The 26,625-nt window shown below is 39.9% G+C and overlaps 1 protein-coding gene across 4 annotated transcripts in view; it reads right to left on the minus strand.

The window, feature by feature from the left end:
* The window catches only part of kcnq4 (potassium voltage-gated channel subfamily Q member 4), a 69,347-nt gene that overhangs the window by 13,242 nt on the left and 29,480 nt on the right, over positions 1-26,625 (minus strand). For 2 of the 4 annotated variants that reach the window (XM_084423146.1, XM_084423145.1), the window contains 8 exons: positions 19,176-19,266; positions 11,798-11,924; positions 10,727-10,902; positions 9,948-10,073; positions 8,846-8,956; positions 8,663-8,758; positions 8,434-8,522; positions 7,205-7,330 (listed from right to left, as the gene is read on the minus strand). In XM_084423146.1, coding sequence (XP_084279272.1) covers positions 7,205-7,330; positions 8,434-8,522; positions 8,663-8,758; positions 8,846-8,956; positions 9,948-10,073; positions 10,727-10,902; positions 11,798-11,924; positions 19,176-19,266 — 942 coding nt within the window. The remainder of the gene's footprint in view (positions 1-7,204; positions 7,331-8,433; positions 8,523-8,662; positions 8,759-8,845; positions 8,957-9,947; positions 10,074-10,726; positions 10,903-11,797; positions 11,925-19,175; positions 19,267-26,625) is intronic. The other 2 variants (XM_084423148.1, XM_084423147.1) reach the window with 1 other exon arrangement.

Raw genomic sequence — 26,625 nt, forward strand, 5'->3', positions numbered from 1 at the left:
TTGAAATACTATTTCAATCATGCACATAGAGGTCACAAACCTCATGCACCCTTTGTCAAAGAGCATCATTTTGAAACTCAATCTACATCCGATTACTTTTAGCATGCTAACACATGCTTAAACACATCTGAAGATCTCAGTCTAAACACGACTCGTACATGCATACCTCCCCTACAAAATGTCTGACCATAAGAATTCTTGATATCCCTGCATTCAAATGTTACAACATGCCATAAGTTATTTAGCCTCTCAAGAATAACCGTAAAAGTATAACTGACATGCATATCAGAATAAACCATGATGGTTTCAGTAACACCCGACCGCATGGTTTATCTTTGCCCTGTGAGCACATGCAGGCCTCATCTGTGTGCATTCGGCACAGATACACAGTCCTCTGTTCTCTGATCAGCCTCTCACAGATAAGGGCAGCGGATCACTGAGATTATTGAGCTAGTGCAGCCTTCACGTGTGGAATATACTGATGAATGCCCCGTCAGAGAAGGCATCTATGAATGAGTCGAGCTGCACTGGATCAGTAAGGCTCAGAGAGATTCAGGCATCAGGGACGGGACGGATCGAGCCCAGTGTGCACAGGCACATCACACATGGATACCTCTGCTTACTGCCAGTATGAATCCGGAAGAAACCCCTCTTTTTAGAAACGAGCTGACTGAAGAGACACACAAGGGAGAGGGAGGGATTCGTGAGGGGTTGTGAGGGTTAGTCGGCTGTGCCAGGACACACGTGTTACACTTGTTTTTTTAGTGTGCATTTTCGGGCAAACATTAAAAATTTCATATGCAAGTAGTATAAGACACGTTGTTCTTGTTAGAGGATTTGGATCCAACTCAGTTTGTGTAACTTAAAGGTACACTATGTAACTTGTAACTATACTACACTACACAGTGGTTGGTGACTCGGTCTAAAATAGTCTGAATATACACCATTATTGGTCACACTTTAGATTAGGGTCCAATTCTCCCAATTAACTAACTATTAACTACAACTTTTGCCTCAATAAACTCCTAATTACTGCTTATTGATAGTTAGTAAGATAGCTGTTAAGTTTAGGTATTGGCTAGGGTTAAGAGATGTAGAATATGATCATGCAAAATAAGGCATTAATATGTGATTTATAAGTACTAATAAACAGCCAATATCCTAGTAATATGTATGCTAATAAGTAACTAGTTAATAGTGAGAATTGGACCCTAAACTAAAGTGTTACTCACTTATTATAGACGTAACGTAGTGATTCAGGATAAACATGGTTCGGAAGATGGATTCATAATGTACTCAGTCATTATGTAAATGTTATACAAAAAAAAAAAAAAAGTTATATAGTGTACCATTAATGTAATGCCTTAAATGCAAGTTTTTATTTTTAAAGGAATAGTTCATCCAAAAATGCAAGTTTGATCATCAAGCTGACTTTCTTTCTTCTGTGGAACACAAAAGGAGATGTTTTGATGCTTTTTTCCATACAATGAAAGTCAATGTTCTGGGGCGATCAACCTCTAAAAATGACAGTAGTAAAAATAAAAGTATTTCATGCATACATCTGTGAGGAACGGGCCAAAATTGAAGCTGCTTGTCGGCATGTTGGAACTACCGTGATTACGAGATGACAACAAAAATAGCTAAATTAATCTGCAGTGGTCAGGTGGTACAAGTTGGACAAGTTATAATTATGAGTTCTATGAAGACGTGAACGCTTTTTACAAGTTGGAATCTCATAATTACGGCACTTCCGACACATTACGACTCACTTTATCAGTTAGTGTTTCCGGTGAATGGAATTTTGTCAGTCAAAAGTATCTCCGAATGCAACGTAACATGAGAAGAGTAAAGATGGAAAGCTCCTAAAGCTTGTTTCCATATAAAGTCACGGATAATTTTTTATCTAAGTTATCATGCTTTTCATTGAAATTACAAGTTCATGACATTTCTTCATATGAAGTCAGTTCATTACGTTGCGTTCGGAGATCAACTACTTTTGACTGACAAAATTTCAGCCACCAGAAACACTAACTGATAAAGTGAGTCATACAAAATCTTTCTTTTTAGTCAAATTAGTGTAAACAAACAATGTAGTCAATGCTCGAGTTCATGTGTAGAGCCCCTGGTGATACTTTGAGCACAGTGGAATTAGCTTCCACTGTTATGCCGACGATACTCAGCTCTATATTTCTTCAAAACCTAACGAAACTTACTAATTCACTAAATTAACAGAATGCATAGCTGATATAAAAAATTGGATGACTCGTAATTTCCTACTTCTAAATTCTGAAAAAACAGAGATTCTAATTATTGGACAAAAAACTTCCTCACGTAATAACCTAGAATACTGTCTAACACTTGATGGCTGCTCTGTTAAGTCTTCGTCGTCGGTTAGGAACCTGGGTGTGCTCTTTGATACTAATCTTTCATTTGAAAGTCACGTGTCTAGTATCTGTAAAACCGCATTTTTCCATCTTAAAAATATATCTAAATTACGTCATATGCTCTCATTGACAAATGCGGAACAATTAGTCCATGCGTTCATGACCTCAAGGCTAGATTATTGTAGCCTAATGCTCTACTGGGTGGTTGCCCTGCACGCTTAATAAACAAACTACAGCTAGTTCAAAACGCAGCAGCTTGAGTTCTTACCAGAACCAGGAAGTATGAGCATATTAGCCCGGTTCTGTCAAAACTGCACTGGCTCCCTATTAAACATCGCATCAATTTTAAAATATTGCTGATTACTTACGAAGCACTAAATGGTTTAGCTCCGCAGTACTTGAGTGAGCTCTTAACGCATTATAGTCCTTCACGTCTATTGCGATCTCAAAATTCCGGCCAGTTGATAATACCTAGAATATCAAAATCAACTGCTGGCGGTAGATCCTTTTCCTATTTAGCACCAAAACTTTGGAACAGTCTTCCTACCATTGTCCGGGAAGCAGACACACTCTGTCAGTTCAAATCTAGATTAAAGACACATCTCTTTGACATAGCGTTCACATAATACATTATAGACTTCTATAATTCAATATTAGGCTGCATAGATTAGGTCAGCCGGAACCGGGAACACTTCCCATAAATCCTGATGTACTTGTTACATCATGAGAAGAATGGCATCTACGCTAATTTTAGTGTCTTTGTTTATCCCAAGGTTTTCCCGCAGCCTGCCGGATCCAGGCCGTTTCCAGATCTGATGAAGGACCTTCGCCTGGACCCGGTGTCAACGCAGTGCTGAAGGGCCAACTAGTCTCTCCCTATGGAGGATCCCTTTCCCACTCTCCAGATAACGCTTCGTCGGGAAAACTCAATTTGCGTATCTACCCCGAATTGATAAAATAAAATAAAATTCTGAATCAAAACTATAAGGAAACACCAGTAATTTGTTTAGGTTTGGTTTGTAGGGAATTACAAACCTGCACACATATATTCAAACGCACATAACTATAGAACCCGTTCTTAATGCGCATCTGAACGCCATCAGCGTTTCTCACAGGTTCGCTAAAGTCTGTGTAGAGAGAATGGTGTCGTCTTAGCGGCCCCTAATTTAAAAACAAATGATCGTTGCGACGGAAGCGAATCAATCAAAACTAACTTTAGCTGGAAAATAACTTTATTAAAGAACCGCTATAAAGCCAAACAATCTTACGTTAAATTATACATTTATCTCTGTAAAGCTGCTTTGAGACAATCTACATTGTTAAAAGCGCTATATAAATGAAAATGACTTGACTTGACTTGACAGTTTTATGTTGTGTCGAGCCTTCTTAGTGTTTTAAAAATAGCTATTTATAGAAGTGCCCCAAGCACTCCCATTCAAAAGGCATTTTGACCTAAAACAAAAATACTGTCAAACTTAAAAGTGGCGTTTCCATTCTAATTATGCTTTTACACGAAAGTTTGATTCGGGTAGATTAACAAAAAGAGCCTAGGTTCAATTTTGGCGAGTTACCCTTTAATTGTTAATATTGCTAAATATCTCTTTCTGTGTTCAACAGATGAATGAAAATAATACAGGTTTAGAGCGACAACAGGCTCGCTATTCCTTTGGGGCAATAACGTGCACTTCAAAACAAAGTGTAACTTACTAATAAGTGGAGAAATAAGTGTTTTGGAGAAAGGGTTGATGAGCTCACACACACATTCAGGATCAGCCTTTCAGAACATCTCTGCTTTTTTTTTTTTTTTTTTTTTTTTGGCACTGAAATGAAAAACTGCCCCAGGATCAATTTTAAGGGATACAACATGTGCAACTTATAGGGGTGAAAGGTCATTTAGAGAAAGTTGAGTGAGGCAGGCAGGGACGGGGCGGCATGCAGACACTGGCATGTGAGGAGGTCACTAGAGGTCAATGCATCTGAATGCAGCCAACCATCATCACGTTCATTTTAACATCGTCACTCGAAACAAAAAGCACCTCAAACTGTAAACACAGCATGGCCAATGCCACTTCCCATTGGGCGAAATAGTCGTCTCAAAAGCCTACCACAAACCTGCATGAAACGTCAGTCCTCCTGAAAACGTGAATGGATGGAGTGATGGCAGAGAGATGAAAAGGAGAGGAGGAGAATGGAGAAGTTGAATGAAGGGCTGTGAAGATGGGGTTCGAGACACACTGTAATGTCAAAGGGTAAAGAGATAATGCTCGCACACAAATGTGTGCAGGCATTAGCACACACAAAGGCCACTGAACGGCATCAGATACGTGATCAGTTAAGGAGATTTTCTATTATATAGGCTGCACAAGTATGAACTACTAAAAGGCTATATTTTCTATCTCAAAATTCCAACTTATCTACCTCAAATGAAAGAGTAGAACATCACATATCTGATACATCTCTCAATGTCCTAGTATAGATGTGTAGCATTAGTATCAGCACAAAAAACAAGACACAAGCAGACCGAAAAGCATGCAAACACAGAAACAAGTAAAACTATTGCAACTGATTTAACTGCAGCTTATTTGAGTGTCAGGTGATGAACTTCGTGTGAACACTTTACATGATGATTTAAGGTGCCCCTATTATGCTTTTTTTTAAATATTACCTTTCATGTAGTGTGTGATAGCTGTTTGTCAGTGTAAAAGCTGAGTTATTGTCTCCCCGATTCTGAACTACCTGAAAAGAGTCATCAGTAATTCCAGTCTTACTTCTAGCATGAACGTACGTAGGTTTGTAAGGCATTTGCATAATGGTCGTCATTGGCTGCCTGTGAACAACGCCTACTTTGCCCCGCCCTCAAACACTGTAGTTGTAGCTGAGACTGGAAGAGTTTGGTTCGTGTTGTCGACGTGTCGAGAAGACGTGGTTTTCAGCACTGCGAAAACAAATACCTTTTAATGCACTTCCAAAGGATGAGGACTCGAGCTTGAAATCAATACGGGGGCCATCGTTACTGTTCGTATTATGGGTTGCGTATTACAACGTTTAACAACCATAGACTAAAAGTTTATAATTTGCAAGAGTTTTGTCTTGTTAGATTACACATTCAGTAGATTTTAAACCATTCCAGTACTAGAAGAGGCAAAAGAGAATTTAATTCGGTACTTGCACGCTGTTATCTGTGCGCACAGCCGCACACACAGAGAGACGCGCGTTTCAGATAACGCGCAAACTCAGAATTGATTCCTCTTTCGCGAACTCCTTGCACTTGGATGGACACATACACACAAAAATAGGTCTAAATACCAGTCTCGGCAAGTATTCTCGTAAACACAGTCGGTTCAATCTCAAAAGAAAGAGAACAAGAGAAAGATGTGCATCATTATAATGGATCCATGTATTCTGTCTTAAAGTGACAGCAGCCTATAAATACTTGCTGTTGTCTATGCAGTATGTGATTAATGTTAATCAAACTACAAAACATAGCTTTAACAAATCTATGTTAAATGTATACAGTGAACATGGTGTTATTTTACATTTTATTACTACATTTCTGTACCAGAAATGAATACTACAGTTAGACCTTACTTTATTCGTAACTTTGTTATATTGTATTTATCTATGCTTGTGATTTGGGTATTAGTTCTTATTTTTTACTGACTGTTCAGTTTGGCTAGTAGTTTTTGATGTGGTGTCGGAGTACTTAAAGTGTGCAAATAGTAGTAATAAAATGGAAAGCAAAGTTACCCCCCCACCCCCCCCCCCCCCCAATTTTTTTTTCTTGCTGAATCCGAAAATGACCCGATCGCGGACTCAAAAACCGTAATATGATCCGGACCGTGAGATTTGAGATCCATTGAACCACTAGTTCGTATTACTGTGTATCAAGTGTTGACGAAGAGCTGAAATTCAGATATATGATAGACCTTTCATCTCCGAAACGCTGTAAGCAGTCGACCAATCACAACAGACTGGGCCATCTGACCAATCAGAGCAGAGCAGGCTCTCGGAAAGGAGGGGTTTAGAGAGACCGAATCATTTATCGAACCGTTTAGACACTGAGAAAAGAGCTGATGCTGCAATGTAAATTATGAGAAAATTAAAGTGTTTTAACTTTGTTATATTGTATTTATCTATGCTTGTGATTTGGGTATTTGTTCTTATTTTTTACTGACTGTTCACTTAGGCTAGTAGTTTTTGATGTGGTGTCGGAATACTTTAAGTGTGCTTTAAGTAATAAATGGAAAGCAAAGTTACCCCCCCCACCCGAATAATTTTTTTTTTCTTGCTGAATCCGAAAATTTTCCGATCCCTGACTCAAAAACCGCAATATGATCCGGACCGTGAGATTTGAGATCCATTGAACCACTAGTTCGTATTACTGTGTATCAAGTGTTGACGAAGAGCTGAAATTCAGATATATAATAGGCCTTTCATGTCCGACACGCTGTAAGCAGTCGACCAATCACAACAGACTGGGCCATCTGACCAATCAGAGCAGAGCAGGCTCTCGGAAAGAAGGGGTTTAGAGAGAACGAATCCTTTATCGAACCGTTTAGACTCTGTGAGAAAAGAGCTGATGCTGCAATGTATATTATGAGAAAATTAAAGTGTTTTTTGACCTTGGATGCATGTAAACCTACTGTAGGAGACCTCTAAAACTAAATTAAGCTTTTAAAATAGCATAATAGGGGCACTTTAAGTAATGACCTGAAACTTTACTACACTACAGTATGCTAGTATGTGAATTTAATTGTATTACTGAAATTGCAGGGAAGAGTTAGTGTCCTCTAGGAAGATTAAACTGGACAGTGGCGTACCTGTCCCCCGACAGGTAGGGGGAGCTGTACGGCCGGAGCCCCGACAGCAGGGTGTGGTAGGAGTTGTGGAGAACCTTCTTGGTGCTACGCTGCCGTTGGAGGTGACTGAACAGTAATGTCAGTTCTCTGACCCACAAGCAAAAAATGAAAATAATCAAACATGATAAATGAAACAAAACAAAAAAGGAAAAAGAAGCCAAACAAACACAAAGCTAAAAACAAAATGGTAAATGAACCATCATAATACTTTAAAAAGACAGGGATCATTCCGTTTATAAAACATCTACTGTTTAAATATGTTATTTGTGTACTGAAATACACACTTCCCTGTCATTTTAAATGAATGATAATTAGTCACATTAATTCACCCAAAGATGAATGCATGTGGGATAAATAATATTAAAGGTAAAAATAGAAATATATAATTAGGAATAAAAAATGTGGCATAATATACTATATGGAAACACTGAGATACTTCATGAAAGGAATTAAATCATATTTTGAATTAAACAGTCAACCAATTATTGACAACATCAAAATTTGTTGGTTTCAAGAATATTTATAGGATCTCTTAAACTACTTCTTGAGTTTTTAATCTACCAATATGTAGAAAAAAAATCCTTCAAACATTAAATTAGCTTAAGAAGCAGACTGTATAAGATATAAGCTTTACTTAATTCTTGTTTCAAGAATTGAATATTTTATTAATTTTTAAATACGTTACCTAACTTAAAACATTAGTCACATTAGTTTTTTTTTTTATAATAAATACTGGTTACAATTTCTATTTCTCCACATTTTTCATCCCACATTAACTGGAATTCAAATTAAATCTTATGTAACTCATGAAACCTGTCATAATCTTTGCTTTCAGTACATGCAAAAATTAATGTTGCAGATGAGTAAAATAAAACAAAACAAAAGGAACGGCAAAACGATCAATTAAATCATGATTTCTGGGTCAAAGTACCATTTTTAATTAAAGTGAAATACATTTTGTGTGTCTGTGCATGGAGGATCATAAAATTAAATATTGTTTTCTCAGAAACATGATTATAAATCGGTCTGACTAATGCTGAAGTATTTGGGATATTTTGAACCCCTTCTTTTTGAAATCATGACCTCAAAAAGGCAAAGCCACCTGTCAGTCATATCAGTTACACACAAGGCCAGCTGAACGCGCACGGCACAGATAAGCATCTCCACTGAGGGCTTGGTTGCATACTTACCTGAAGGACGGCAGCATACTGTCATAGAAATACCAGGTGGCCGTGAGATATGAGTGCTGAGCATCTGTAGAGTAGAGACGCCATGCAGCCTGGGGAGACAACACGACACAGCACGGCACAAGATGACCCACCCAGACGTACATGCACACAACACACACATATATTTTGGACGTGGAAATAGAAATCGTGACTGTATTTGAGGCAGGTGTGTTTCTCACTGAGCGCTCACCTGTATGAGGTTGGCAGCGGGAGTCCTTCTCTTCTCGAAGTGTTTCTGCCGGTGCTGCTCCTGCACTTTCAGAGCAAAACCCGAACCCAGGATGCCCTTACAGTAGGACAGAGGGCCATTAGCTGGTTTGGGATCGGTGGAAAAAGAAATGTCAACGGCCTTAAAATCGACAGCATCACTTACAGCGGGCAGGGCAAAGAAGGACACTCCCAGCAGGGCAAAGCAAGCCGCTAAAAGCCGACCTTGCCAGGTGCGCGGCGTCTTGTCACCGTAGCCGATCGTAGTGAGGGTGATCTGGGTGAAAACAGTGGAGGTAAGAATAACTAAACGGCCAGGGGAGTTCAAAACCTTCCATATCAAAAAAACATATTTATAGACCTTATAATCAGGGACAGTGCCTATTTCATTTTTGACAGGAATGAAAACGAGTCTGTGAGGGATAGAAGTAAAGCGTTCAATGGATTATACTGTTGTTTACGTAACAACATACTGATTGTTCAGTCTTTCTGAAAAAAAAAAACTTTCAGGTGACAAAAACACCATAAAAAGTTGTGGTTGTGAAAATGATGTGATCTAGGACCTTTATACAGTGTGTGCCGTTGCAAAGACGGTACGTCTATCCCTCACAGCCTCATTTTCATCCGTGTTAACTTCAATATGGCGTCTAAGCCGACTAAAGTCTATGGTTAGTTTGGCCAGTGAAATGCATTGCAAGGTCGGGAGAAACAACAGCAGAAAAACTGGTAATTCCAGTGGCAGTGGGAATTAAAACTAAACCATATGAAAATATTTTCATTGACTGAAATAAAACTAAATAAAGAAAAACTAAAAAAGGAAAAACAGAAACGACTCCAAACTAACTAAAATACAACAAAATTTACTAATTAATTTTAGTTTTCACTTTTTTATTACAACCCACCCGAACTAAACTTAAAAATGCTACTAGATAGCAATAACAGTAGACTGAGAACATTAACGCTGGTAAACATTTTTAAACCAGCGCAGTAACTTAAAATACTAAAATAAAAACTAAAACCTTATTATATATATATAATAACCTGGTTTGAGACCCCTTGGACATGACACTTCTGAAATCGACCTTACTGATTCTAACTCTGTGGATTCAGGATATTATTCAACAATCAGTCTATTAGAGGCAGAATTATAATCCCAGTAGAAATGAAACAAAATTGCTGCAACATCAATTCCCACAAAAAATATTCTGAGTCCGGGAACTGACAGCGTTATTACACAGGTTGTTAGATGAGCCGAGGGCAGTACTCACTGTTCCCCACCAGAGGGAGTCGGCATAAGTTGAAAACTCTTGGTTATCTTCCTTCTCAGCCAAATAGACCAAGAAGGAGGCAAAGATCAGTACCAGGAAGCCAATGTACCAGGCTGTGATCAGCTCCTGAAACACAAGACAAACAATATTGCATTATTTATTACAAATTACAAATATTTATCCGTGCACATCATTATCTTTTTTATATCATTTGCTCTGGAAATCTTTAAACCAAATATCTTCCCCTCCCTCTTGCAGCGTCATCTCTTCTCTTCTCTGATGAAGTGTTTACTGGCGTGAGGGCGGGGCAACCTGTCACTCACATGAGATTGACCAATAGCAACCCACAACCATCCAATCAACTCCCCATGGACAAAATCAAGTCACGCCCAACTTGTTTTTTCTCGTTCGAGAAGTTGTTTCACTCGGATATACATCACAATAGTGAAGAAAATACTATCACAACTTCCGTTTTATGCAGACTTAACAGCGTGAGTTTGGGGCTGGGCTATTTGTTTGCTCAACCAATGGCAGATGGAGATAGAGTTTGGAAACATATTTGAAAAGAATTGTTAATTATGCAGTTCTTTAGATTTAAGGTGCGGATACACACAAAACAAAAGTTTGCATTATGTGTATGTTTCATAGATTTTAATAAAACATGTACAGTGACACTGAAGCGAACGTCCTCTGATGGATGAGTGTGTGTGTGTGTGTGTGTGTGTGTGTGTGTGTGTGTGTGTGTGTGTGTGTGTGTGTGTGTGTGTGTGTGCTGTCACCTTGCTGTGAGCGTAGACCACAGAGCCCAGCAGCTTCCAGGTTCCTCCCCGGCGGTCCATGCGCACCATGCGCAAGATCTGCAGAAACCGCATGCTGCGCAGAGCAGATGTGGCGAAGATGTTTCCCTGTGTGCCTGCCGCTATCACTGCCAGCGACGCCACGAACACAATGAAGTCTGCATAACGAGACAAACATGATGACAAGAACAGAAAAGAGAAACACTCTTTTTAAATGCATTCATTTCACCATGGGGTGGGACATACCTTCATTTTTTGTAAGACGTCTATAGTTTACTGTCCAGTGGATTGAAATCTCAATTAATCGTACATTGATATCCATGTACACTAGCGTTCAAAAGTTTAGGGTCAGTAATGCATTTTTTTAATTGAAAGAAATGAATAGTTCAGCAAAGATGCATTAAACTGATCAATATAAAAGACATTTAAAATGTTACAAAAGATTTGTATTTCAATTAAATGAATGTTCTTTCGAACATTCTAATAATCAAAGAATCTGGAAAAAAAACGAATTATGGTTTCCAAAAAAATATTAAGCAGCACAACTGTTTTCAACATTGATAATAATAATAATCTGAAATGTTTCTTAAGCAGCAAATCCTCATATTAGAATGATTTCTGAAGGATCATGTGACACTGAAGACTGGAGTAATGATGCTGAAAATTCAGCTTTGATCACAGGAATAAATGATATTTTACAATATATTAAAATAGAAATCAGTTATTTTTGTAATTGTAATAATATTTCACAATATTACAGTTTTTACTGTATTTTTAAAAAAAATTATGCAGTATTGGTGAGCATAAGACTTCTATCAAAACATTAAAAATCTTACCGATCCCAAACCTTTGAATAGTGTACAGCTTTGACATTTCAATAATAATTATTTTTGTGTTACACGGTTAAAAAAAAAAAAGTCATATGAGTTTCGAGTAACATGAGGGCGGGCAGATGATATGTGAATGGTGTTTTCTGCCACAGATCTTTACAGAAACAGCTTTTGTGCCCTTCATGATGTTTCTGATCTCAGACTCCAGGTCTTTACACTTTACCTATGACACAGAAGGGTTTTCTGGCAAACCGTAGCCGGCCCTGCCATCCTCTGTACCGGCAGCAGCATCCGGCGGCCCAGACCCGCACAAAATACTCCAGCCCAAAAACCACGATCATCACAAACTCCTGCAAGTGAAACCACATCAAATCATTTTCAGAATCAACCCTCTCAAAGGGATAGTTCACTTTGAAATTAAATTTTGGTATGTTTTAGCTTACCTCAAGGGCATCCGAGATGTAGGTGTCTTTGTTTCCACAGTAGTTTGATATTTTTAGGTCAAACCGTTCTTGTCTGTCAGTCATATAATGCAGGTCTATGGTCACCACCTCAAAGAGCATGCACAGAGAAGTCCAAATTAAACAATTCCCCATCGTAAGTACAGATTGATGGCCTGAGACACGAAACCAGCGGTTTGTGTGAGAAAACGAACAGTATTTATATAGTTTTTTACCTCTTTTTAATTTGGACTCTGTGCATGCTCTTTGAGGTGGTGACCATAGACCTGCATTATATGACTGACTGTAACGGTCACCAGCTGGAGTGCCCTTGAGAGCCACCAGAGGGCACTCCACACCGGACTATCATATTCACTCACAGACTACATTTCCCATCCTGCATCTACCTGGACTGATTACTTCATACACCTGCACTGCACTGATTACACACACACCTGCACCTCATTCACACACACATAAAAGCCACTTCCACACTTCACTTCTCTGCGAAGTATTGCATTGCCCCGGCGTACAATTTCTGAGCGTTTTCCCTGTGTTTGCTGAACTGTTACTGACCTTGGATTGTTTATACCGACTTCTGATTCTTCTGCTGCCTGTCTTGACCCGGATTGTTCATTGGACTGTGATTCCTGCCGCCTGCCTCGACCCTTGCCTGTTTTCTGTTTCTGCTCTGAGATTATCTCCATTGTTCGGACTGCCCCTGATTTACCCTGCCTGTTGATTATTCTAATAAAGCTGCAAATGGATCTTACTGCGTCCTCCACTTCGTAACAGAATACTTCGCCGCTTCAGATCCAGCAGCTGAGAGAAGACCGAGACCCACCATGGACCCACTAATCAGTCTCTTCCGCCTCAAGCAAGGTAACCGATCTATAGAGGAATATGTTGAACAATTTTGTGAGCTCTGCCATGGGGTAGACTTGGACGAGGCAGTCTTAAAGGATAGTTTCCGATATGGGCTTGAGGACATGTTAAATTATCTCATGCCTGACAACACCCCTCAATGGACTCTATGTCAATATATTGAACTCGCTCTGAGGTTAAGCAGATCATCCTCTTCTGCGGGCCCTGTGGATGAGGGTTCCCCTGAACTTACCACACCCGTTGAACCAGAATTCTGCTATACCTCCCCGTACTCTCGTTACATCTTAGCAGAATTTCCAGAGCCCGGTCACTTCTCAGCAGATCTTCCAGAGCCTTGTCACTTCTCAGCAGATCTTCCAGAGCCTTGTCACTTCTCAGCAGATCTTCCAGAGCCTCGTCACTTCTCAGCAGATCGTCCAGAGCCCCGTCACGTCTCAGCAGATCGTCCAGAGCCCCGTCACGTCTCAGCAGATCGTCCAGAGCCCCGTCACGTCTCAGCAGATCGTCCAGAGCCCCGTCACGTCTCAGCAGATCGTCCAGAGCCCCGTCACGTCTCAGCAGATCGTCCAGAGCCCTGTTACATCTTAGCAGAATTCCCCGAGCCCTCTACTGCTGAGGGGGCGTATCCAGAGACTGTTCCCGTCATGCCAGCCATCAAGCTAGTCACCGGATCGGTCTATTATCATCCAGGACTGGTATCCAGTGTGGCCGATTCCCCGCTGAGGTCAGTACGTGTTGCCATAAGGGCCATCGTGCATGAGTCTCTTCCCGCCGAGACTATCCTGCATAAATCCTGTTTCACCGAGACCTTCCTGCCTGAGTATCTTCCTGCCGAGCCTGCACTTCACGCCAGTCCAGCCGAGCCCGCACTTCACGCCAAATCTGCCGAAGCCAAGGCAGTATGCGTCATGCCCGCCGCCCCTGAGACTGAGAGCGTCATGCCCGCCAAGCTAGAGCCTTCACCGCTGGTCTCGTCCAGCTCAGAGCCCTCTTCGCCGCTGGTCCCGTCCAGCTCAGAGCCCTCTTCGCCGCTGGTCCCGTCCAGCTCAGAGCCCTCTTCGCCGCTGGTCCCGTCCAGCTCAGAGCCCTCTTCGCCGCTGGTCCCGTCCAGCTCAGAGCTCTCTTCGCCGCTGGTCCCGTCAAGCTCAGAGCGTGCCGAGCCAGAGCCAGAGCTTCACGTCAGTCCTGCCGAGCCAGAGCTTCACGTCAGTCCTGCCGAGCCAGAGCCAGAGCTTCACGTCAGTCCTGCCGAGCCGGAGCCAGAGCTTCACGTCAGTCCTGCCAAGCCAGAGCCAGAGCTTCACGTCAGTCCTGCCGAGCCAGAGCTTCACGTCACGTCCACCCATCCAGAGTCTCGTCCAGCCGAGACTGAATCTGTTCCTGAGCCTGAATCTGATCCTGATCCTGAGCCTGAATCTGTTCCTCTTCCTCTTTCTGCGCCTGTGTCCTCGGACAAGATGGCCGACTCCACGCCTGTGTCTTCGGACAAGATGGCCGACTCCACGCCTGTGTCTTCGGACAAGATGGCCGAAACCACGCCTGTGTCTTCGGACAAGATGGCCGAAACCACGCCTGTGTCTTCGGACAAGATGGTCTCCGCCGAGCCAGTGTCTCCGGACAAGATGGTCTCCGCCGAGCCAGTGTCTTCGGACAAGATGGCCGCCGCCGAGCCAGTGTCTGTTCCTGTGCCATGGTCACCTCCCTGGCCGCCTGAAGGGTCGTCTCCTCCCTGGCCACCCGAAGGGTCGTCGCCTCCCAAGTGGTCGTCGCCTCCCTGGTCGCCTGCGCAGCCTGCCCCGCCCTGGTCGCCTGCGCAGCCTGCCCCGCCCTGGTCGCCTGCGCAGCCTGCCCCGCCCTGGTCGCCTGCGCAGCCTGCCCCGCCCTGGTCGCCTGCACAGCCTGCCCCGCCCTGGTCGCCTGCACAGCCTGCCCCGCCCTGGCCTTCCGCATTACCGCAGTCTCAAGGTCCTCTTCCGCTCCACGGACCTGGCCCTCCATCACGGACCTGGCCCTCCATCCCGCCCCAGGATCCGCCTCCGGACCACCTCCCACCTGGACAGTTTTGGAGCGTCTGGAAGCCGCTCTTTGGGGAGGGGCTATGTAACGGTCACCAGCTGGAGTGCCCTTGAGAGCCACCAGAGGGCACTCCACACCGGACTATCATATTCACTCACAGACTACATTTCCCATCCTGCATCTACCTGGACTGATTACTTCATACACCTGCACTGCACTGATTACACACACACCTGCACCTCATTCACACACACATAAAAGCCACTTCCACACTTCACTTCTCTGCGAAGTATTGCATTGCCCCGGCGTACAATTTCTGAGCGTTTTCCCTGTGTTTGCTGAACTGTTACTGACCTTGGATTGTTTATACCGACTTCTGATTCTTCTGCTGCCTGTCTTGACCCGGATTGTTCATTGGACTGTGATTCCTGCCGCCTGCCTCGACCCTTGCCTGTTTTCTGTTTCTGCTCTGAGATTATCTCCATTGTTCGGACTGCCCCTGATTTACCCTGCCTGTTGATTATTCTAATAAAGCTGCAAATGGATCTTACTGCGTCCTCCACTTCGTAACACTGACAGACAAGAACGGTTTGACCTAAAAATATCAAAATTGAATCTACTGCGGAAACAAAGACACCTACATCTTGGATGCCCTTGAGGTAACCTAAAACATACCAACATTTAATTTCAAAGTGAACTATCCCTTTAATAATGCCTGCCTTAAATATATCAAAATTAAAATTAAAATAATAACTGATGACTGATGCTCTGCCAGTCATTTATAAATAAAAATATACACTACCTGGCAGTAAAGATTAAAGTACTAGACAATCAATTTACATCTAATTCATAAAAAGACTGCTTTGCTTATACAATAGAGTAGTGCAGGGAGGACATATTTTTGTAGGCCAAAACTGGAAACGAGTTGTATTTTAGCCCAATGAGTTTTTATAATGGGTTTTTATTTAAATACCTGACACAAGATCAAGATCTTTTCACGTTTTATTCTACGACATAAAATAGCCTACAACAGTAATACCCTCATGCGATTTTTTTTTTTTTTTTTTTTTTTTTTTTTTTTTTTTTTTTTTTTTTTTTTTTAAAAGCTTTTACTTGTCTTGAAAAAGGAGGTTGCTAACAAGTGACCAAGGGCCAGATTTACTAACAGCTTGCACCAGAACAAACCCTCTTTTGGTGTTAAAAACTTACTAAAGACACGCAGTGAACATTTTTGCGGCTGACCTTATTGCATATATGCATTTGTTGGAGTTTCCCTATCAGATGCAAAATTTATGAGAGGAGAATATTTAACTGATTTACGCAAGGTTTGCGCTAGTCAATTTACTGGTATTTGCCGGCATTATTTGAGACCCTACGCTGCTCTTAATAGATTGTGTTGGTCATTATGGAAATGATTCAGCTGGATCTGTGTTCTTTAATTTGCATGTCAGTAAATCACGCGGAGAACTGTCCACTCCCATCGATGCGTTTATGGAACGCTAATTTCATGCTAATTTGCCCTGCTTAGTAAATCTAGCCCTATATGTGACTACAGAGGGACATTAAACAATCACATCGAACAGGTAAACTCATCTACTCACTTGTCCACTTTCACAGCCTCGCTGTGTCTATAATCACCCTCTTGCAAACTATTCTAACTCAAACTTTCAGGGAAAATGTTTTTACACAAGGACTGAAAGTTGTCAGATGGTGATGTTGAAGTCATGTGACCGTGGTGTAATTCGTTTATGCCTAGCTTTTGACTTCTGACGAGGCTTCAAAAATCATAAAAGTCGTGAAGATTACCTTGAACAAAACGCGCATTTTTGTTAGCCTTAGACCTTATTTTCCGCAATGGAAAAATCCGATTGGGTTTTTGTCGAGGGAATCGGGTTGGCCTACAAAAATCCATCATCACTGCAGCGCTCTATTGAGAGATTGATCTGCAAGTCCTGATTTACGCTCAATCATGTGACTGCGTAAGAGATGCCACAGACGGACTGGATTCACAGAGGCCCGTGCTAAATGCTTGTATTGATTACAGCTCGTGTAGTGGCACCCGCGGTCTCAATGTGAACACATTACAGACTGAGTGTCCAGGCATTACCAGAACTTGCATGATAGACAACATGGTCCTTTCCTGAAGGAGACCATTAAATGCAAGAAAAGTGGGAGAGAAAGTCAGCGTGAGGGGGAAAGCACTTCATACCGAATGAGTGATTATAGAATTTCAGCTAAGATTATTGGATGAAGTCGGCTACTTCTGCATACTCAACAACACCTGAATCCTGCCGTGTGCTTACACTGCCATTTCCCAGAGCAAAGATCCCAGAGGAAAACAAAATGCACACTTAATGCAGCCACAGGGAGACATGAGACGGTACAAGAATGCTTACAGTTTGCCAATCAGATGAGAAACGAACCTGGCCTGAGACGCTGCTAAAACGCTAATGAAAATAAGGCCTAATATGAGTTTGATTGCAGTTATAAAGAGAGCAAACGCCCCCTATTGTGAAGCCTTATACTGAACACTGACAACAGCTCATCATACTTAATAAAGTTTGTAATCCCTTAAAATGAACGGGACGCAGAAAGACTTAGCAAAACGCCTTATAATGAATTTATAGTTACAATCCTTATAAAACTTTCTACAGCATAAATGCACGTTTATGCTTACAAAGGATTTCAGAATAATGCCGGCTGGACTAATAGGATAAACCGCTTAGTAACACAATGGACAGCAAAACAGGCTTGCATACACGGCACATTTGATCCATACTGCTGGCAAACAGAAAAAAAAATATCACCTTTTTTTTACAGACACTCCTCCAAAAACACCTCAAAAAAAGATATATAGGCTGTGATTGGACAGGCTAACAGCCACGGAGAAAGCACTGTGCGATTAATTATTCAGATGATGGGCTATTATGAATGTATTAGAGATGGCACAGACAATGTGGATGTGCTGTGAAGGTACTTAGATCAGGCAGTCTGTGGCTGCCAACTTTGAATTTACTTTAAACTACATTTTTGGATATAAATCACAGGGAGGAAGTCAAACCATTTGCTCTACAGGTAAGAGAGAGTGAATGGATTCATTTAAATGCAATTTAATAGATATATATATATTAAAAAAAAAACTGCATACTGTGTCATATTTAAAGCCGTTTAGAGATGAGGCTCTGATTCAGTCATTAATTAAGAAACAATTCTCCATTTCTACTTTTGTGATTTCTCTGTTTCTCTTAAAAATATTTGTGGGACGCATGCATTTATGAGTAGGCCCTGCAAACTTTTTTAGAGCATTTCAGTATTGAAAATATGGTAAAATGTCTTGAATGGAGCTGAAAGTACTACACTTTTATTGGTTGCTGAACGCAAGTTCAAATTAGCCAAAATATTAAATAAATAAATGAGCAGCTGCACCTGTACTTTGAAAAAAATTATTAATGTGGAGGTTTTTGTCCCTGCTGGTAGATGTTGTAATTACACAATCTAGACATAAAAAAAAAAATAAAAAAAAATTCTATTGACAGCCATTCAATTATATCCTGAACAAAATATTTTTTTACAAGAAACATATAAATTGCTATTATTTCTATACAGCTAACTTCTCATAACTTTGGCAAGGTTCTTCCAGTAACGTTAATAGAGCGTTTGTTCAAGTTATCTAGTCTTTAATGATGTTCTCAAATAATGTTAAACATTATTTATACATTGTTTATGGAATGTGTTTTCTGAAATGTTTTAGTTGGGCACTTTAGTTGGGCACATTCAAAAGTAACATTCCCATAATGTTTGCAAAATGATCAAATGGAATGTTCCATTAACAATCGCATAACCAAGAAAAAAATGTTTTGAATGTTCAAATAAATAAAAAATCTGAACATTTTCATAACATAATGGGAACGTTAGCAAATCGTTACCTGGGTATATGTGACCCTGGACCACAAAAATGGGTAAAAATTTTTAAATGGAGATTTATACATCATCTGAAAGCTGAATAAATAAGCTTTTCCATTGATTTTGTGATCCAGAGTCACACATGTTTAACCAGTGTCTGGTGTTTTTTGGGAGAATCTTAAAAGCATGAAACAGTCTCCTTCCTTTGACGTCACCGCTAAGGATAGTCGCTAGTGAATGATTTGGGACGCTGCATGTTCTTGTGGTGTCAGCATTATTATGACGTCATTCTCTTCCAGAGGGATTGGTATTGTTAGCCTGTTTAAGGTATAGTTTGTGTGATTTTTAACCCCTTACCAGGATGAAGAGCGCTTCGTTGGAAAATTTATGATGGTCTGGAATGGTGGAGAAAACAGAAAGCACCAGACAGCTGAACACTAGGAGAAAACTGAAACACAAACAAACACACACAAACTAATAGATCAAAATACAAAACACATCTGGGGTGAGTTCTAGTCTTTATCAGGTCATATGTCATCATGTAAAACACAGATTTTATAATCTATCTATTTTTTACCTCAGGAAACAATAAAAAATGAAAAACAACAAAAACACACACTACATTTCAAAAGTTTGCGGTCAATGAGATTTTTTTTTTAAAGAAAATTTATTCAGCAAGGAATTGATCAAAAGTGACTTGAAAGATATTGAAAAATGTTACAAAAGATTTGTTTAAAATAAATGATGTTTTATATTCATCAGGATCACGTGACACTGAAGACTGGAGTAATGATGCTGAAAATTCAGCTTTGATCACATTGAATAAATTACATTTTATAATATATTCACATAGAAAACTGGTATTTTAAACTGTAATAATATTTCACGGTATTTTAGATCAAATAAACGCAGCCTTGGTGAGCATAAGAGACTTCTTTAAAAAAATCTTGCTGACCCCAAACTTTTGAACAGTATCACAATGACACAGCAGAGACTGTCCAAAAACTCAAACACAAACATGTGATCAACACGTACTGATGGATATCGGCCTCTGGTGGACCGAGAAACTTGGGCGCCATGACAATGACACCCCATAATCCAAGTTGGCACGTATCTTATCCACACAGATGCACTTAATCACTGCTGTCACAGACCCCGCTCGGAAAGCCCAGCATGCCCACTCAAAATGGAGTGTATAAAAGCAGAGATTACATCCCTACTTCCTGCCATTTCTCAGGAGCACTCAAGAGTCTTTGGGAAAAGGGGCCCTTTTGTAAGAACTGGGGCACCAGGATCGTTCCAGGTTCTCCCAGCTGAAGCGGCGCAAAACAAAAGCTGGATTCGCCCCGCGGTTCTCAGGGAAGTTGTTGGAGTCCGATCGGCTGCGTGCGAGCAGCTGCTGCTGGGGAAGATGCCAAATCCCACAAGGACCCAAACCCGACACATCTGGCCCGCTGGCTCGGACCGTCCCTCCCTCGCATTACGTCGCGGTTTTGCAATCTAACTGCAGGAGGACAGTGTGAAATTGTTCAGCTGTGCTCTTTGGCCATAATGAGACGGTTAAGAGCAACAGTGTCCTTCTTCAGGGTTGTGAGGAAATGTGAGATGATCCAAAAAGTCACAACAACAGAACCTTGTTGCTTAATGAGGCCCTTAAGGACGTTTGAAATACAACTCCTGAGGCTTTCTCACAGTCAGTTATTGATATAAACGGGGTGGATGCTAATAGCACACGCTCTAAGGAGTGAAAAATGTTATGAGTCTGACAGATCGTAATGAGCGGACGTACACTTATTCACTCAGAAAAGAGGAAGGAGACAAAGATAGGTGACAACCAGTTAACGTCTTCCTCAAAACACTGTTAGAGGGTTAGCACCTGACATCAGAAGAGGCTGGAAACACCTAGAAAAGGCCAAGGATAATAATACACTTCCCAAAGTTTACTGTGTTTACCATCCCAAAGAATGTGTCAAGAAACAAAACATCAGCAAAGAAGCCGCGGATGAAGCTGTAATCCATGTCTTTCGTGTGTAGGAAGCAGAAAACAAATCTGTTTTACAAATCATGGGTGAGTGGAAACACCTGTGGTTTAAAGTAGCAAACAGGATTAATAATACATGGATTTTAGTGCTAATTTAACATGCACAAACACTTTTCGAACGCATTTAATGGACTTTGTTTCTGGAGGCATTTTCCAAAGCTTTACGTTTCAACAGTTTCTGAGAGTCTGCAGTCTCTGGTACACAAGAATTTAAGTCCGAAGTGCTAGAAAAAAGTATGACCTTAAGCAAACAAGATCAAATTATATATTTATATAGGATATATATATACACAATTAACCTTGTAATTAACTAAATTTTGAATAGATTGACAGGCTTTATAAAAATATAATCACAGATTATGGGATCTATTAAGGCATCGATCTGAAGATGTTAGTCAATTAGTTTTAAACCTGCTCTTCTAACATTCTTTAAGCATAAATAATATTTTGGAAAACCTCAGACGACTAAAAGGTCATTTCATCCCTGCACCGTTTCTGCTGAGTATGACTGATTAGAGCCAAACTAATGTACTGTAGGTAAAATGATCCCTCATTAAACAAACATAAAAAATAAAAACCACACTGAAACCCAGACACTGCTTAGCGTCCCCCAATAGGTTTCCATAAAAAAAATAAAAAAACGATGAACGCAGTAAAAAAAAGATACATTAGTGCATGCAAAGACCATGTGCGGCTAGCATTTCAGCTGAGAAGCAAGTTCTGAACCCAACCTCCAAGCACAAAGTCAATCTGCCAAAAGCAGAAATCAAATCCTCAAATCAGCAAAAATCACAGTCTCACGAGGTGAAAACAATGCGGTGCCACGAGTGTGTTTCCTGGTAAGCACATGATTTGGCTGTAAATCATGTCGATACCATTCTCTGATGTAACAGCCTGCGTCGATAATTGATCCAGGTTGAATTTTGGGGAGAAAAGCTTATCATATACAACCTCATGAAACCAACAAATGTACAGACAACAAATGGACCTTGTAAACACACACACACACAAAAAAGAAGAAGAAAGCAGTTAGAAAACAACAGACACTCTTTATTTTCAGTTCAAACCGAAGAAAATAAAACTCTGCACACAGCGCAATACTAGCCAAATACTTATACTCTCTTTTTATAGCAAGTACTTATTGCTATTAATATGTTGATAAATGTCAGTTCAATCATGACAGTGATAGTTTTAATATGTCATTGAACATGGCAATGTTTATGTAAATGGTCTTGTCGGTAAATTAGGTAAATTAACGTCGGTAAATTAGGAAATACACTTGCGCTCCCGGGGGGGGTTCAGCGCAAAGAGGCGGCGTGTTCCGGCGCAAACGTTCCCTGGTGCTATTTTGCAGTTTCAGAAAACAATTCCGCCACTGACCAGGAAAAACCTAGTCTAAAGTCAGTGGCGCGTTGCGCATGTTATTCATATGCTATTTTAAGGGTGCATGCTTGGCCATAATCAATGTAGCGTGTGCATAACGCACATACACTTTGATTCTCTCATCTACACACAGAAGCAGAAGTTCTCATTTTTAGAAAACCATGCAATATTACAAGGAAAAATATTAACACACGAGGGAAATCATTGTTGTGTCCATGAAGATGTGAAAAAATAGGCATAAATCTAGATTACACATTTACCCAAATTATCATACGCCTGTTTAACCGAAGCCAATTTGGGTGTGTTTCTCCATCCCCAATGTCACTTCTCTGTGTTTTACGGCCCTGACGAGAACGTCGGTCTCCTTGGCTGTGAACCGCTCCTGGCGTGCGTCTGGTAAATCCGCCGTTATAATAGCAAACCGCCATGGAACAAGCACACCTGCTCTTAAAGGGAATGTGAGATGACGCTCTGATTGGTTTATTTCACGTTATGCCCAAACCACACCTATGAATAATGAAGCTACTTCAGACCAACACATTTTAGATTTGCGTCGGGCGCAAGAGTCATTTATCCCGCCGGTATAATAGCAACAGCGCCCGAGACCCGCCCACAAAGTTACTTGCGTTTGGCGCTTGATACTTGCGTTTCAGATCGTTAAAATAGGGCCCAAAATGAGTAAATGATGACAGAATTGTATTTTTTTTTCTTTTAAATTCCAGAGCTTCCCACTATAACCAACAATTTACCCGGCAACAGACATTTCATACAGGATCCAAACAATGTATCCATCCAGGTTTGGCACAAGGAAATTTAAGTCACAGGTAAATCTTAGAAGGCTTTATGTCTTTAAAGTAACATCTTTTATAGTTTCACAAAATTGAATGTGGGTTATGAAATGAACCTTGCAATAATGATGAAGTGTGCTGTACAGGAACCTGCTGTGGTCCTCATTAGACTAAATCTTCACTTATGCATCACTTGGACTGTTAATATGCCATAAAAGCCCCAGCGAGATGAAAGCATGAGGACATAGATATGGGCCATGTGGGTAAACAGAAGGGGATGATGAATAGTGAGGGATTTACACATTGCTGAGCTGGACTCTGTAGACTGTACGCCACAAAACATCTGCACATCTCTGACCCCAATTCAATCACAGCAAGCTGATGGACCAGGTATTAGTTACGCACAGAGAGTTGAACATTAAGCTACGCTAAGGGTGAAAGAAGGATAAATGTTCGGAATTGGAAAAAGTGGAAGGTGTCATGTGACTCACTAGAGCTGCATGATTCTGGATAAATTGAGGATCATGATTATTTTTTGTTGAAAATAGAGATTCCCATGATTCTGAATAGACAACTAAATATAAATAGTTTTTTTAAATAGAAAACAAAATATGTAATTTACTAGAGGTTCTGACAATGTTAATTGCTGCAGTCTATAGTTCAAGATGCAGTCCAAGATATCCATGTCTTTCTTTCTTCAGTCGAAAAGAAATTAAGGTTTTTGAGAAGAAGGTTCAAAGAAGGTTCAAATGTCCGTCTCAGTGCAGCTTCAAAGTCTCTACACGATCCCAGTCGAGAAATAAGGGTCTTATCTTGCGAAACGATTGGTCATTTTCTAAAAAAATAAAAAAATAATGATATATATATATATATATATATATATATATACTTTTTTAACCACAAATGCCCGTCTTGTACCATCTCTGAGATGCGCCACGTATTACGTCATCATCTGATTTAAATCAGTTTGAATGAATGATTCAATGAATCACTCGAATCAGTGAATCAAGACTTCACTTGATTTATTACTGGATGAATCAGCGTTTTGAACAAATCTCTTGAATGAATGATTCAATGACACATTTTTCTAACAGTCACTTGTAATTAATACAATCTTTATTTGAAGTATCAAGTTACTAATTCAAAAGGGGATTTACTTTATTTTGATCTATATAGTAGACATCAGTGTTTATATCCGAACTTTTATTACAGTACTTCTGTGATAATTTGAATTATTGTAACCCAGAAACAATGACAGTGTGGCTCTCTCGCACTGTATAAACTTCAACAGCGTTTTCGAAGAATGACTCACCTTAGACTTCATGACAATACACACACAAATTAGTATGTAGATGGTTTAAAAATCCAGAAAACAAACAGTACAGAAAATCAGAGAAAGAAGAGAACAAGATTGCACCTCTAAGCAGAGGACAAAGGTGGCAGCAGTGGAAAGCTCTATAAATATCCACGTGCCTTGAATTGTGACAGCCTGCAAATTTGTCCAGTACACACAACCACATTGTTAATGCTGCGTGGTGTCTGTGGGGAATATAAGAAAAGGAAAGGAAGGCTGAAGACGCAGAAAAGATGAATGCCTTGATACTGCACAGGGCTTTATATAGTGCAATTAGGTGTGTATGGTAACCTGAACAAAAGACAGAACATCTACACATCTGTCCAAGTCACAATACACTGTTTAAATGGATTCTTTACATCCAGCAAATAATACTGATAAAATACCAACAATTTCCTTGATTATTGTAGATGCTTTTCTATTACGATAAACTGTGATTTTAAATGGATTTTTCAAACGGGTTCAGTCCCATTCACCCCTTCCCAGCATGCACTGGGGTGTGAATAATTAATACAGTTGCACTGTTTGACCATAGGAGAAATAGTTTGGAAAATGGATTTTATTATTTACATTGTGTATTTATTGGTTATTTTATAATGTGTTTGTCTGTAAATAACACTTTGCATAGAATATCAATTGAATGAATGTATTTAACATTATTAAACTTGATGTAATGATGTTAAATTAAAATGATTTGATCTAAGCTGTTACAATGACGGCAAATTCATGACATGTCATTTAACATTAAGTTCAGTCATTTAAAGTCGACCTGAAATGTGTATCCGAGTGAAACGGCTTCTCAAGATCAAATGTAGGGCGGGACTTGATTTTGTTCATAGGGAATTGATTGGATGGTTGTGGTTTTCTATTGGTCGATCTCATGTGAGTGACAGGTAGCCCCGCCCTCGTGCCATTAAATACAGTAAACAGAAGAGACGTCATTGCAAGAGGATGGGGAAGTTATTTTGTTTAAAGATTATGATGCACACACTGTAAAAAATTATCGTGATTTTAACGGTCAAAGACTGTAAAAATGCTACAGTGAAAAACTGTTAATTGGTTAAGAGAAAGTTTCCTTACTATATACGGTAAACAACTGTGATAGATCTAACGGTACATTTAATGTAAAATGTAAAATACCGTTAAATTTACAGTTTTTGGCCGTTAAATTCCCACAATTCCCTGCGTGACACTTCACATTTGATGTATTTTTGTTGAAATAACTATATGTTTCTTCGTAGTTTTCTTAGTTTTTTCGAATCAGTTATGACATTAGGGTTTTATGTTACATTTAATGTTAAATTAATGTTTATTGCATTTTTAAAATGTCACATGTGTTACCATGATGGTGTTTAGTGTTTGTATGAATGACACTGTGCAGCTTCTACATATAAGTACTAATTTTCTTGTGAAAGAGCTGCTTGTGATGATCTTTAATTCATCATGTGATTTCATCTCCACTGTGATTGGTGGTTGTCAGTGTATTACTATGGTACAAAACAGATATAAATACTTCAATAGGTCAGTAAATTAACATTATATCAGATAATTAAATACGGTTTATTACTGTAAATTTAAGTAAAGTCTGTCAAATCTAAAATGTTGCTACCGTATTTTTTACGGTAAATTTCTGGCAACCACCCAAATTTAACAGATTTTTTTTTTTACAGTGCATAAATAAAAAAAAAATTATGCGCATGGATAAATCATTTATTTATAGTAAATACTGCAATATTCCATAAAAAAAACAAGAACTGATCCATTTTGATTTAATGGTTAAAGTCAATGAATTGCAAACAGTTGCCTTCATTTTTTAAATACAAACACTTTTGCTGAAAATAAAATCAAAGAAATATTACAAGTTGATGGTATTACTGCAAAAATATGGAGGGTTATTGGGCTGTATTCACAGTCCAAGAATTGAAAATTGGAAATACAAATTGTCTAATGAGGGAAAACATCTTGCTTAAGCATAACAAGCAGAGACACTGGTTTGGCAATACAAGCTCTGCTGGGAAATACAAAGCAAAACCAAACAATACATCCATTACACATCTGTTATCCACAGTCGACAGAGCTGCCATGTCGGTTCAGTATTTATTTAATTGTAAAGTGTAATTGGAAGTCAGTGTTTAATAAACCGTACACAGTTGTGAAAGATGTCAAAAAGAAGAAGCAGGAGCAGACAACACGAGAGCGGGGAGTAAAACGCTTCCATTGCAGTAACCAGTCTGGAAAGCA

This window comes from Rutilus rutilus (assembly GCF_951802725.1).
Source record: "Rutilus rutilus genome assembly, chromosome: 11".
Classification (NCBI taxonomy): Eukaryota; Metazoa; Chordata; class Actinopteri; order Cypriniformes; family Leuciscidae; genus Rutilus; species Rutilus rutilus.